The sequence below is a fragment of the Nymphalis io genome, chromosome 27 (assembly GCF_905147045.1).
Source record: "Nymphalis io chromosome 27, ilAglIoxx1.1, whole genome shotgun sequence".
Taxonomy (NCBI): Eukaryota; Metazoa; Arthropoda; class Insecta; order Lepidoptera; family Nymphalidae; genus Nymphalis; species Nymphalis io.
The window spans coordinates 5,779,148-5,794,106 of record NC_065914.1 but is presented as its reverse complement, the minus strand read 5'-3'; the positions used below and the strand labels follow the sequence as shown (position 1 = coordinate 5,794,106).

The 14,959-nt window shown below is 36.2% G+C and overlaps 1 protein-coding gene across 1 annotated transcript; it reads left to right on the top strand.

The window, feature by feature from the left end:
• The first annotated feature begins 6,307 nt into the window (after positions 1-6,307).
• LOC126778755 (putative fatty acyl-CoA reductase CG5065) lies at positions 6,308-14,899 on the top strand. Its single transcript, XM_050502375.1, has 5 exons — positions 6,308-6,337; positions 6,559-6,683; positions 11,925-12,083; positions 13,360-13,465; positions 14,832-14,899. The coding sequence occupies exons 1-4, from the start codon at positions 6,308-6,310 to the stop codon at positions 13,463-13,465; spliced, it is 420 nt and encodes a 139-aa protein (XP_050358332.1). The 3' UTR covers positions 14,832-14,899.
• The last annotated feature ends 60 nt before the right edge of the window (positions 14,900-14,959 follow it).

Below are 14,959 nucleotides of genomic sequence, written 5' to 3'. Positions count from 1 at the left end.
TGCAATTAATACAGTAACAGTAACAGCCTATTAATGTCCCACTACTGGGCTCGGAGAATGTTTGGAGCTTATTCCACCACCCTGCTTCGATGCGGGTCGGTAGAATACACATATGGCAGAATTTCAATGAATTTAGACACATACAGGTTTCCTCAGGATGCACGATGATTTTCCTTCACCGTCAAGCACGAGATGAATTATAAACCCAAATTAAGCACATGAAAATTCAGTGGTGCTTGCCCGGGTTTGAACCCACGATCATCGGTTAAGATTCATGCGTTCTAACCACTAGGCCATCTCCGCTCTATTACAATATTTTAAATAATTATTGAGATAATTGTGAGCGCAAACAGAAGTTCACTCTATATCCTTGTTCACATAATCTGATGGAAATCTGAGATGACCGGAAAGAGTTCAGGCGCAGGAGCAACGGCTTTACGCGCTTTCCGCAGGGGCCCATGACTGCAAACGTTGCCAACATCCTGACTCAGGGATGCTACTGAGATTTTACCGTCGAAGGCAACTTTATCATTAATAAAGGTAGAATCCCAGGTAGAGCCATTGCTCTACCTGGGATTCGAATCCAGAATTTACTCACTACAGCTATGTTTATAATTAAACATCACCACGGATTTTCTATTGTTGAATTATTATATATATTAAAATTATTAATTATTCAGCAATTAGAATTCATTGTTATTCAAAATATTAGTTGTCGTATTTTATTATTTCATACAAGTAATCCACGTGACTTTGGTCTTATCTATTACCTACACACTCATAAGACCAATAATACAATAATTATCATGAATAACTCTTCGTTCATACTAACGATCTTGGCAAATAAGCCATCTGATAGTAAATGGTCAACACCGCCCATAGACAAGCATTTATTTTATCAATATATTATAACAGACATTTTAATTTAATTTATATGTATAATAATACTGGTGGTAGGGCTTTGTGCAAGCCCGTCTGGGTAGGTACCACCCACTCATCAGATATTCTACTAATGGTGGTAGGGCTTTGTGCAAGCCCGTCTGGGTAGGTACCACCCACTCATCAGATATTCTACCGCAAAACAGCAATACTTGATATTGTTGTGTTCCGGTTTGAAGGGTGAGTGAGCCAGTGTAATTACAGGCACAAGGGACATAAAATCTTAGTTCCCAAGGTTGGTGGCGCATTGGCTATAAGCGATGGTTGACATTTCTTACAATGCCAATGTCTAAGGGCGTTTGGTGACCACTTACCATCAGGTGGCCCATATGCTCGTCCACCTTCCTATTCTATAAAAAAAAAAATGCTAGACGAATATCAATAAATCTACATATGTAATTAAAAATATCAACATAAATTTAAGCCAGGGATCTCTCGAGCATTTTGGCTTATGATTTGTTCATGTTTCATATTTATAACGATTGATAACGTTGATCAATAAGAATGGATTTCGTCCAATTAAAGGCAGTATTAAGGTCATACATAACGTTTTTAGTTATAGCGCTTTGAATAAAAGAGAGTATGAGCGTTTGCATAGATATCGACTTTAATGCTTAGCAATGAGTTGCGGTGTTATATTTTGGGGATATTGGCTCATTAAATTGCTATAAATAAAAACCTCAACGAAATTTGCATTACAAAAGACTAAACGTAATCAGTTTCATAATTTCATCAAACCTTTATTCAAATCACAGGCAATAAGTTACATAATAATTTTGCTATTTAAAAACTTAAGGCGAAGGAAAATAGTGAACACTTGTGAGTTATGAAAAGTTAATTTTATAAAATGCAACAAATACCAATGAAGACAGTTTCGTATTAATAAAACGTTCCTAATAAGAGTATTTGTCGTCCATAAACTTGACCCCAAGTAGTACGCATGGTCTAGAACGTACATTATTATATTAATCTTTCTCTGTGCCCCATTATGGTGGAAGTCGACAAACGGTTTTTCAAATTCATCCAGCATTATTTAATATTTGTAATAAAACTGGCAAGTTCAGAGAGGTTAAGAACTACGTAGTAATTCATTTATTTAATTTTTATTAAAAAATATATCTACTATGTATGTGTGCATGGAATGTACTTTTTTGGCCACCTCATTTGCTCAAGGAGCTGATTGTCAAAATCATCATGGAAATAAAGAAAATTCATGAGGTAGCCGGGCTCTTCAGTAAAATATTTGGGTATACTAAGCCCTGAGCCCATGGTTCTAATTGCATCCATTCGATTCGCCATGACTCCTGGAAAACGAAAAAATTTTCAGACATTTTGCTCACAGTTTTGAGATGTACATACTTAGAATGAATAACAACCTGAATATTTGAAATCGCTTATATTCGATTTTCGTCGTTTTTAAACTTCAACGACAGTGGCTGACATGAGTAAATAATCTAGCACCCCCAAAGCGCTATCAATTGAAAATGCACTACATGGAGGCAGACGCGGTTCTTAATATTTTTTATGGCACTATTAATAGTGTCTGACTAGTAAATCATATAGAAATTTTGTCCGCTAGCTCCCTTAGATTAATTTCTTTATAAATAAATATTAGAAAAATATATTAGAAGTTATATCACACTGATATATTTCCACTGTCATTTGTTTATCGATCACAACGGTGAGTAGTATCTTAAATTATAACTTGTTATCTATGAATATTTTTTTACACTTGTTTTTTGTTAAGCATTTATTTTGCCTAGTCGGTTGGCTTGGTTGTTAGATACTTTCGATAGTACCAGGACAGACATTTGTGTGTTTGTTTTCCATAGCACTTCCATATCTCTGCTTAATATGGGATAAGATGGCCGTGTGTGAATAATGTCTCAGGATACTACTATTATATTACTTTAAGATAATAAGAGATAAATTAGAAAAACGAAACTCAACAAAACTTCATTACTCACCCGTGAAATGTTTACAACCCATATATTATATTATACTGGTGGTAGGGCTTTGTGCAAGTTCGTCTGGGTAGGTACCACCCACTCATCAGATATTCTACCGCAAAACAGCAATACTTGATATTGTTGTGTTCCGGTTTGAAGGGTGAGTGAGCCAGTGTAATTACAGGCACAAGGGACATAAAATCTTAGTTTCCAAGGTTGGTGGCGCATTGGCTATAAGCGATGGTTGACATTTCTTACAATGCCAATGTCTAAGGGCGTTTGGTGACCACTTACCATCAGGTGGCCCATATGCTCGTCCACCTTCCTATTCTATAAAAAAAAAATATACTATTTTGACGTATGTATTCTTGAAATTTTATAATTATTATTATTGATCGATATCTGCGATGAGAACTCGGAAGAGTTTTCTCTTACAGAATAGCCGTGAACACGGCCGTGAAATGTCAGGAAATGATATGATTATAACTTTTGTCAAAACGTGTATCACCGTAAATCGGTTATCAACATTTCTCGAATAAGATACAAAGTGAGTTCCCACAGAACAACGTAGAAATATATTAATGCGTTACTGTTAAATATCCAACTTCGATAAGGAACAATGTACGTTTTTGATAAACGAAATTTTAATAGTACTTCTGTTTATTTTTCTGTAATTGTTTCTTAAGCTTATGCTTAGGTCTCTTACTTAAGGAAATGTTTATAATTAAAGGTCATCAATGGTTAAGGCAGACGAGACAGTCCAGAGGATAGAGCTAGTAGGTTTTTTGTATTTTATTAGGTAGTAAGTAATTGATAGTGAGTGGTCCCTGCCACCCATAGATATTGGCTTTGTAAGAAATATTAATCAATCCTTACTCCACTGTACCAGAAATTTGGTTTGCTCACTGTAGGACATTACAGACTATAATTGCTTTAGGTATTTTTAAAAGCAATCCATTCATAATATGCCATGGTGCAATCGCTGTACACAGACTTTATTCTATATCATAATTTTAGACAAAATGTTTGATATCAAAGAATTGGAGCAGCATGCATTAGAAAAAAGAAAAATCTTACAAGAAGCCATCTTAAGTGGTGACTCTCAAGTGCAAAAATTTTACGAAGATGGCGTCGTGTTTCTCACGGGAGGATCAGGGTTTATTGGTAAACAGCTGATCGAGAAATTGGTCAGGTATAAATAAAATAATAATGAATAAATACACATATGAAGCCGAGATGCTCTTGTAGTTAGATTGCGTGAATCTTAACTGATGATCGTGGGTTCTAATTTGGGCCAGCACCACTGATTTTCATTGCTTAATTTGTGTTTATAATTCATCTCGTGCTTGAAATTCATTGAAATCTGCCACATGTGTATTCCACCAACCCGCATTTACGAAAATACGGAATTACGGAACGGATTACGGAATTAGCTCCAAACCATCTCCTTACGCCTTGGCCCAGCTGTGGGACATTCACAGGCATTCATTTTTTATATTTTCTAAACTTCACCACTAATAATAACAACGCAGTGCAGTAAATTACCTTGCAAACAAAATACCTGCTTACGAATTGATTGGCCAAAACGTTTTAAAGACAATAGAACTTGATGTAAATTTTTCTAGAAAAAAAAAACAATTAATTCAATCGTTCTACGTGTCATCATGCGTCGACCTTAACGGACGACAGATCATACCTGAACTGTATTATGGGTATATTTGTCAAAATTTTAAAATGTTTGGAAATTCAATAACTTTTAAATGAATGAATGTAATATGGTGTTAGGTCTTTCTGCAAGCTAATCATCAAATATTCTATTGCCAAACAGCAAAACATAATGTTTGTGTTCCGATTTGATGACTGTGCGAGCCAATGTAACACAAGGAACATCTGAGTTCCCATGATTGGAAAACCGTTGTTCCTACGCCTGAACTATTTCCGGTTGTGTCGGATTTGACAGCTCATCGGATTGTGAGTGATGGAATAAAGAATACATTTGCCTATACGAACACATTGTGCACTAAAATATGTCCTGTACTGTTGGCTAGTTTTATTTACTTATATATAAATAAAACTTCCCAACACGCCTTGAAATGGAGCACAGTTTGGCATTTTTGTAGGTTCCATTTTCTAGATGAGTTCACATCATTTCATCTCGAACTTCTACCGGTAGCACATAACAATCGCCTCATATAAAACCCTTATAACCCTGTTAACAGATATAAAGTGGAATTAGTTCTTATCGGTTCACGAGGGGCTAGAATACAGTGTAATATAAGATCATTATTTTTTTTAAGAAGATAGTCGCAATGACTGTTTAAACTATGCGGAGGTATTATCCACTCAACAGATTTTTAATCGCTAAACAGCAATATTTAGTATTGTTTTGTTACAGTTTGAAGGGTGAGTGAGCCAGTGTAACTACAGGCACATTTTTCCAAGGTTAGTTATTATATATCTGCGTAGGTGACCACTTACCAAGAGGTGATCCATTATCCTGTCCATCTATCTCATATATTAAAAAGAGAATTAAATTGGCGCAGTGATCGAAATCTGACGTCATAATTGTTACGTTTTGTCGTCAAAAATAAATGTTATTTCTATTTTGATTTTTATCAAGAGATATATTAGCCCCAATAAAATCTCATATATCATGTCACCATCAGTGGTTAATGCTTTTTTTGTTTTTAGATCAACAAGCATAAGAAAAATCTATATGTTGGTGCGTCCAAAGAAGGGGAAAAGCGTCCAAGATAGAGTTAAAAGAATTTTAGAAAACCCGGTATGATATTTTTTTTAACTGCTCTCACATAGACAATCGCTATTTATTTATTTATTTGGTAATCCAACAGTTAATAGCATATATACCATTATATTAAATATTATTTGAATAATCTAATCGTCCCGCGATCGCACGGGTGGATAAGAAAAAAAAAGTATTTTGGGTAGGATTTGCGTCCAATCCGTTCTTATATACATTCATACAAACGTCAACGTGGATTTCAGCTTGTTGAGCCCTTTTTATATAAAATAGGAAGGCGAACGTACAAGCGAGCCACCTCATTGTAAATGATCACCATCACCCATAGACATTGGCGCTGTAAGAAATATTAACTATTCTTTACATCGGCAATACACCACCAACCTTGGGAACTAAGACGTAATGTCTCTTCAAACCGGAACAACAATACTAAGTATTGCTACTAAACCTACTCAAGCTTGCACAAAACTCTACTAGCATCTCAATAAACTTCTCAGAGAAGATGCGATAATTTGGCACATAGTAAATTATTTAACTTTACAGTTTAAGCAGTCATTGCGACTATCTTATTTTAAAAAATATAACCTTATATTAAACAGTATTCTAGTCTTTCCTGAATCGTTAAAGCTAATGTCACTTTATATTTGTTAATGGGGTTATGAGAGTTTTACATGAGGCGACTTGTTATGTGCTACTGTTAGAAGTTCCAGGAGAAGGGAAGTGGTATTTAAATATGATACCATAATTTTTACTACGCTCATTTATAAAATTGAACTCGCAAAAATACCAAATTATGCTCCATTTCAAGGCGTGTCTGTCGCCAACACTTTGCATCAGGGGAAAGGAAGATAAGCCATCTTTTAATTCTGAAATAAAGTAAAATATATGAGTTTTTTTGTTTATTTACAGGTAACTGTAATAATACATGCGGCTGCTACGATAAATTTTGTTGAACCTATGAAGGTAGCAGCGTTGACGAACGTCCGTGGCACGAGAGAGATGTTGAAGCTTGCCAAAGCTTGTAGTAACATTAAGTAAGTGATCTTGTTCGTACAATAGCATTAAAAACAAAGAAAAAATAGCATTTAATACGACCAACAACTAAAGTGCCTTTCGCTTAGTTGTTATCAAGGATCAAAGAAGCATTGCTACTTTAAAAGGCAAGTGTTAGAAGGAGGTTCTTCAGACTAGTACCTTTAACATCTGCATAAATACTGCAACAAATGGATGACATTTTTTAATAATTTAGGACCAAATTTTTATACGGATGCCCAAAAAAGTAGTTGTAGTTACACTGGCTCACTCAGTTTTCAATCCGGAATACAACAATACTAACGTATTAGTATTTAGCGGTAGCATGTCTGATAAGTGGGGGGATTACCTACCCAGTCGGGCTTACAGAAACCGTGCCACCTAGTTTAATAGTAGGATCATGAGTTTCTTTATTCCACCATAACTTTTAAATGAATATATATAAATAAGATACGCATCATAAAAGATAATGATCTTATATTAGGTCCTTGGAAATTGGCGTTTTTTACGGAAGGAATATTAAGTCAATTTTGTTTTTGTATAATATATTATAAACAAAACAAAATGAATTTTATTACATTTATTGGAAAAATATTAGAACTATTGACTTAATACTTTTATTAAAATATGGTTTATAAATTATTATTATGAAAATTATATTAGTGATACGCCTGACCGTATTTCGCGCTGCCTCCCGCCAAAAGTGTATTACTTTTTAAAACCAATCTGACAGTTTGACGTATGACGTTCGGGAGTTTGACTTATTCTGCTTATACGACCTCTCCTGACATCCTGGCGTCCTCCTCAGAAAGTCCAGTTTCTTTATCACCTCGGTCAAAAGAGCAGGTTCTATGACATCACCTATACTTGAGGGATTAATGAATTCATCAGTTTGTTCTACACCTGAAAAGTTACGATCATTGCATTTTTTTGCATTGGAAATTTAAGAATTTTGATATTATAGCATCCAAATCAAAGGTTGACTAGACATATCAAAATCAAAACCTAGTATTTACACCAAGCAAGTAGGTCGGTCCACACGTAAGTAGACAATTCACAACAAGGTGTTTACAGGTCTAGACATAATACCACAAGGTCTAGGTCGGTAGGTATTCATATAAGGCTAGACATAACATAACAAGGTCTAGTATATATCCACACAAGATTAGACATAACACAACAAGGTCTAGTAGGTACCAGACATAAGACTGGACATAATACAACAAGGTCTTGTATGTATCAAGCACAAATAAGTACTTACTCGCAAAGAATGAAGCACACTCGTCAGCTGTCCATTCTCCTCTCCAAGGCACCATATACAGAGCAGCTGCATAAGTCAGCTTACTATAGTCCCCAGCCACAAGCTGGAATACGCGAGGCAATTGACGTCCTTTATTGACATTTTGTTGCTTTTCATTTTCTATTAGGCGTTCGGCCATTCTCTGCCTAGCCAACACCCGTAAGGATTGGCGATATGTTACACCAGGCTTTTTTTTCTTTCTTTAAATGATAATTTATACGGTCTATAATATACAGGCGCATCACTTTTTAAACGAATGTACATGCTATCCGTAGTAACAGTTGAAGTAGCAGATCCAAAAATCATAAATTTTGAAAATTATTTTAAAATTTCGTTGTATTTTATAATCTTTACCAAGCAATACAGTTATGATAGAATGATCATTCGCTTTACAATTGAAACTTTTGCAGGGGCAGGACTACAACATAAACGCTGAAAATATTTTGTACGCACGTACATTACGCCTTCGTGGTTGAATACATCTTTACTTTTTTTTTTATAGAATAGGAAGGTGGACGCGTATATGGGCCACCTGATGGTAAGTGGTCACCAAACGCCCTTAGACATTGGCATTGTAAGAAATGTCAACCATCGCTTATAGCCAATGCGCCACCTACCTTGGGAACTAAAATTTTATGTCCCTTGTGCCTGTAATTACACTGGCTCACTCACCCTTCAAACCGGAACACAACAATATCAAGTATTGCTGTTTTGCGGTAGAATATCTGATGAGTGGGTGGTACCTACCCAGACGAGCTTGCACAAAGCCCTACCACCAGTGAATATTATAATAGGTGCGTTTAAACTTTCACTAGGTACAACTAATAAATCAACTTCAAGAGTAATTTCTTCAAATTCAATAAAGAGGGTAACATAAGAAAACATTCACGTGATAGAATGTCCGACACCTTTTAATGCATGCTAAATGACTAACCACGGAGGATGAAATATGCGACACGTCTAACGGACCGCTGTCTGTAAAGATTTCAATGAGCTTCCCTTGAACCACTCCAACTATTACATCCTTAGAATTATATAATTTAGGTAATGAACAAAAATTAACCTGGCTTTTTCTAATCTGAACGTTGCTTAGCAAAACAAACGCTTATATGATAACCGAGTTTCTTACAATACGCACAAGTTATTTTTGTATTAGATTTTACGTCATTATTGTTTATTGTTGTACTAGTAGATAGCTTTTGATTCGTCGGACAAACGGCTTGTTTGTGTCCCGTTTGACCACATGAAAAACACTTATATGATGTAATATGTTTCGTTTGTTTAGTTGTAACTAAAGATGGTTTGATAAAGGTAGACAAGCAATTAACTAATTCACACGGCATAAGTTTTTTATTAATAGCTGACGCTTTAACATGCGGTTCATTAATTCCTCTTATAACGATTGCGCTAATTAATTCCTCGCTTAACCCTTTTACCGTACGTAAACGCAGTAAAGATCTACGAGCATATTCCGCAAATGTAGGGTAAGCTAAGGAATTTTTACTCATAAAATCTTATAAAATACTAGCCACATCAACATTTTTTCCACAAGGATTTAAAATCAATTTTAAAATTACTCCATGAACGATCCGTGGTGACCCAATCATCTAACCATCACTTAGTGTCACCCTTTAGACAGTGCCCTACACGCGACAAATAATCTATATCACTCCATTTGTTAATACTTTGCGCACGATCTACCTCATCAAACCAAGAATCAATATTGTGTACATAAATCAAAATTTGACACATAATAGTCGCGCCTCAACAATCTTTGTAGCAGTATCACTTGACGTATTATTATTTTTGACATTAGAATTCGATGATGCCATTACCGAACTATTTTCTAACACATTAAGTCGAGCAGTAATTGTTTGTAGCGACTCATGTAATTCCGAGTTATTAGAAATATTTCTAGATCGCGAACTGTTGGTAGAACGACTACGAGAACGATATCGATGTTTTGAAACGTTATTATCCTTAGATCGGCTATGCTTGCGCTTCTCCATAATCACAAACTAAATGTATCACAAAACAAAAACGCATACTACAAACTATAAAAAAAAAATAAAAACAAAAAGAAAAGATTAACCAGAATTCAACAAAACAATAAATGAGTTTGTATTCCACTTCTCATATAAACAAAACAAAATGAATTTTATTATATTTATTGGAAAATATAAGAACTATTGACTTAATACTTTTATTAAAATCTGGTTTATAAATTATTATTATAAAAATGATATTAGTGATACAGCTGACCGTATTTCGCGCTGCCTCCCGCCAAAAGTGTATTACTTTTTAATACCAATCTGACAGCTTGACGTATGACGTTCGGAAAGATTGACTTATTTTGCTTATAATATATTAAATTAATCAAAGTATGCACCGTTGTTATCTATGCACTTTTGCCATCTCATAGGTAGTTCATTGATCCCTTTACTAAAAAAACCATGGGGGCGAGAATCAATAAACTCTTTGAAGACGATTTGGACTGCCGCATCGGAATTGAATTTTTTTCCTTGTAAGAAGTTGTCCAAATTCCGGAAAAAATTGTAATCTGTTGGAGCAAGATCTGGGGAATACGGCAAATGTCGCAGATATTCCAATTGTAGCTCATCTAACTTAGTGGTTGTTTGTTGCGCATTGTGTGGTCTTACGTTGTCGTGAAGCAGCAGTGGCCTAGAGCGACTGACCAATCTCGGTTGTTTTGCAGCTAGTTCTTCCTTCATGGTTTGCAGTTCCTGACAATAGATATCTGTCGTAATATACACTGTATATAGCTGTACTACGTAATATAGCTGTAGTGAACGACACCAGCGCTAGTCCACCAAACAATCACAAGTAACGTTTTCTGAGACAATTTTCGTTTAGGGCAGGATTTGGCTGGGTCTCCAGCCATTGCGACAAGCGCTTCCGATTATCATACAGTATCCACTTTCACTTTTCATCACAAGTAATGATTCGATTCAAAAATCCCTTCATTATTGTGTCGGTTGAGCAAAGCCGAGATGGCCCTGTGGTAAGAACGCGTGAATCTTAACCGATGATCGTGGATTCAAACCCGGGCAAGCACCACTGAATTTTCATCTGCTTAATTTGCGATTATAATTCATCTCGTGCTTTACGGTGAAGGAAAAAAAGAAAAAAAAGTGTCTTATTTCACTGAAGTTCTGCCACATGTGAATTCTACCAACCCGCATTGGAGCAACGTGGTGGAATAAGCTCCAAACCTTCTCCTCAAAAAGAGGAGAGGAGGCCTTTAGCCCAGCAGTGGGACATTCACAGGCTGTTACGGTGAGAAAAGTAACACAGCAGTCGACGCGTGTTTTGCAAGTTCGATTAACTCAATTCATGAGGTACCTATCGTTCAAGTTTTTTTACTTTCCCGATTTGCTTCAAGTGGATTAATACAGTTTTATCACTTACCCCGAAGGCTGCAGCTATCTCTGAAGTGCTTTGTGGTGGATCCGCTTCCACAATAGCCTTGAATTCTTTATTTTTCACTTTGGTCTCCGGCAGTCCACGGTTGGTTCTGAAGGTCGAAATTTCCAGAACGAAAACATTGAAACCAAAAACGCATCGTGCTTTCTTTTGGGACACCAGCGACGTACACATCATTAACCCTTCGAGCTGTTTCTGCAGCACTGGTGCCACGGTAGAACTCGTACTCGTAAATATACCGATATTACCGATATGTTTTCCATTGTGCGGTAATAAGCGACGCCAAAGAAAAAAATAATGAGGAAAAAACAAATGAATGACTGTTTTTAAAACTCAAATGTACCAGATAAATGAATTTATAAATTAGAATTTGGATTTATTAACCAAAGAGGAGATATTTCAGATCAAAGTGGTCAGTACGACAAAACGCTAATTTCATATGTAAGGACCTAATATCACAAAGTATTCTAGTTCCAGTCTGATGATACGATTTGTATAGGTCTATAGTTCACGTGTCCACGGCGTACGCTAACGCTACCAGGAGTCGTATCAAAGGAGAGGTGATAGAGGACTTTTGTGACAGCCCAATTAATCCTGACACGTTGATCCAACTTGCTGAAGATGTTCCTGAAGCTATCTTAGACGAGATGATAGCTCCGTAAGTATTTTTATTATGAGCCTTTAGCGGAATTTTATTAGATTTTCCTGAGTTTGCTTGTTGTGTGAATAAAAACAAGTACTCCGGTATATAAGATTTTTTTTTACTTTCAAAATAGCTTTATGTACAGACATTTTTATAAAATACACAATTAAAATAAAAAGAACAAAATACACTCTCTGCACCGCTAGACTCAGCCTTTGGGCTACATAAGCGCCAGCTCTTGGGTCACCAGAAGTGTGGACCAGTTTGTTAGAAATATCTTTTAGAATTTTTTTTTGTATCGGACGACCATGGACCAATGTTTCAAAACCCAGCCCCGCAAATTCATATCCGTTGGATAAAAGTGAATACTTGGGGCGCTTGAGTATTTGAGCAGTTTCAGTGGCTGCACTGGCTTTACGAGACGTATTCTTGATATGAGATAGTGCCAGCGTATCTACGCAAGCTGCATCCCTCACAAGAACACGTCCCATCGACCATGGCACTAATGTCGCTCCATCGGGTCTCTTGCTATCGTCTCTGCATAAACCATTCGGTTCCAAAGTAGCAGGAATCGATGCTGTGACAAAAAGCCGACGAAGTATGTCATTAAGAGATCCATAGCGATATGCATGGCCAGCGCTTTTGCGGCAACTAAGTCCATGGCGTCCGAAATGATCCACCTGGCTACCACAGGGACATGTGTGAGGCTCGCACACATTTAAAAGTACACATGTTAAAGGCGAAATTCGTGTGATTTATGAGAGCGTTAACATGCAGGGAACATTCTGCAAACTAATTAAAAATGCTAACGTACAATATTAAATGTATGTAATATAGGGAGGCCCGAGATCAATTATCAAAAATTTCAGTTTTACAATTTATATAAATAGTGTGATTTAATCAACGTGTCATGTAAGGTTCAAATGACTCCCATGGCACCGATGACTAGATCAATCTAATTTATATGTATTTATTTATGTATTACCGTCGTATAAAAATGAGCATTGACGATCAGCGGTCATGATATTAACAAGCCACGGGTTTTCCTTCGGTATTTTCCACACGATGTGTATTGATGTATTTTAATAAACACAATATACGCATGCATAACGATTTTGTGCTTTCTCAAGTTTGAGCAGCCAATCATCGGTTATAATTTACGTCTTCTAAATTTTGGGCTAACCACAAAACAGTATTTCATTATTTTTCAAGTCAGTTTGAACAGACCTTGGTTCTTTAATATTTGTCAATATTTTTATTCGAATTAAGTTATAATTATTTACTGTTTTAGACTTATGCGAGAATGGCCAAACAGTTACACATTTTCAAAAGCCGTCACCGAAGCACTTGTAAGAAGTCAGACAGGACACCAATTTGCATCGTTCGGCCTGCTATAGGTAATATAGCTATTATGTATAAGAGAATTCACCAGCAACATAATTTTTTTTACATAATGAATTTGGAAACAATTATTTTAATTTAATTAATATTTTATTTTTCGTAATAGACTTGGTTGAAAACTTCACTCAAGTCGATGCATAGTTATTTATAGTTTTATTAACAATGTCCCACTGCTGGACAAAAGTGCTTGGTTTGTAAAACATATGATATGTCATCTACTTATGTACATCTATATATATCTTCACGATAATTTCTTTCGCCTCTAAGCACGATATGAAATATATTCCTATTGGTTAAGCACACGAAAAATCACGAGCCATGTGAATATACAGGCACAAAGGAATATAAAAATATAATAATAGTAAAAAAGTCGAGATGGCCCAGTGGTAAAAACACGTGAATCTTTACCGATAATCGTGGGTACCAACCCGGGCAAGCACCACTGAATTTTCATGTGCTTAATTTGTGATTACAATTCATCTCGTGCTCGAAGGTGAAGGAAAACATCGAGAGGAAACCTGCATGTGTCTAATTTAACTGAAATTCTGCCACATGTGTATTCCGACAACCCGCATTGGGGCAGCGCGGTGAAATAATCTCCAAACCTTCTCCTCAAAAAAAGGGATAGGAGGCCTTAGCCCAGCAGTGGGACATTCACAGGCTGTTACTGTTACTGTAAGGAAAATAAAATTGGTTGCGTATGTTAAGAAAGATAATATTTCTACGACGACAATACCTAGGCGGTGGCAGTTATGTCCCTTATATCTTTAATTACACTGGCTCACCTTACAAACCATAACATAAATACTGTTATTTAACGGTAGAATAGTTGATAAGTGGATGTTACATACCCACGCAGGCATAAAGCCTACCAAGCTGGAAGAGCTTCATGCCTGCCTGCAAGTTCACTAGTTGTAGAGCTTTGTGCAAGCTTGTCTGGGTAGGTACCACCCACTCATCAGATATTCTACTGCAAAACAGCAGTACTTGGTATTGTTGTGTTGCGGTTCAGGGGTTACATTGGCTCACTCACCCTTGAAGGGTGAGTGAGCCAATGTAATTACAGTCACAAGGGACATAACATCTTAGATCCCGAGGTTGGTGGCGCGTTGGTGATGTAAGCGATGCTTAACATTTCTTACAATGCCAATGCCTATGGGCGTTGGTGACTACTTACCATCAGGTGGCCCATATACTCGTTCGCCCTCCTATTCTATGAAAAAAAAAAAAAAAAATCTACAAAATATTTATTTGTTCTGCTTATATAAATAAAATATAAAAACAACTTTTGATTGGATCATTTTCATTAAATATAATGTTTATATTGCTAAGTGTGCACATAATATGTATTGTGTTTTTTAGTTATTGCAGCATCCGAGGAACCATCGCCTGGGTGGATTGATCCCAAGAGTGTTATGGGGACAAGTGGGGTAACAACTCATTATTTTAACACCTAATAATGTCAATAACAACTATACATAATTATAATT

What these genes read in the sequence shown, in the direction of transcription:
- LOC126778755 (XM_050502375.1), top strand. Translation starts at nt 6,308, where the DNA reads ATGAGAGTTTTACATGAGGCGACTTGTTAT. An exon ending in TACATGAGGCGACTTGTTAT is followed by an intron (nt 6,338 to 6,558) that starts GTGCTACTGTTA and finishes GTTTATTTACAG; the next exon opens with GTAACTGTAATAATACATGC. An exon ending in AAAGCTTGTAGTAACATTAA is followed by an intron (nt 6,684 to 11,924) that starts GTAAGTGATCTT and finishes CGATTTGTATAG; the next exon opens with GTCTATAGTTCACGTGTCCA.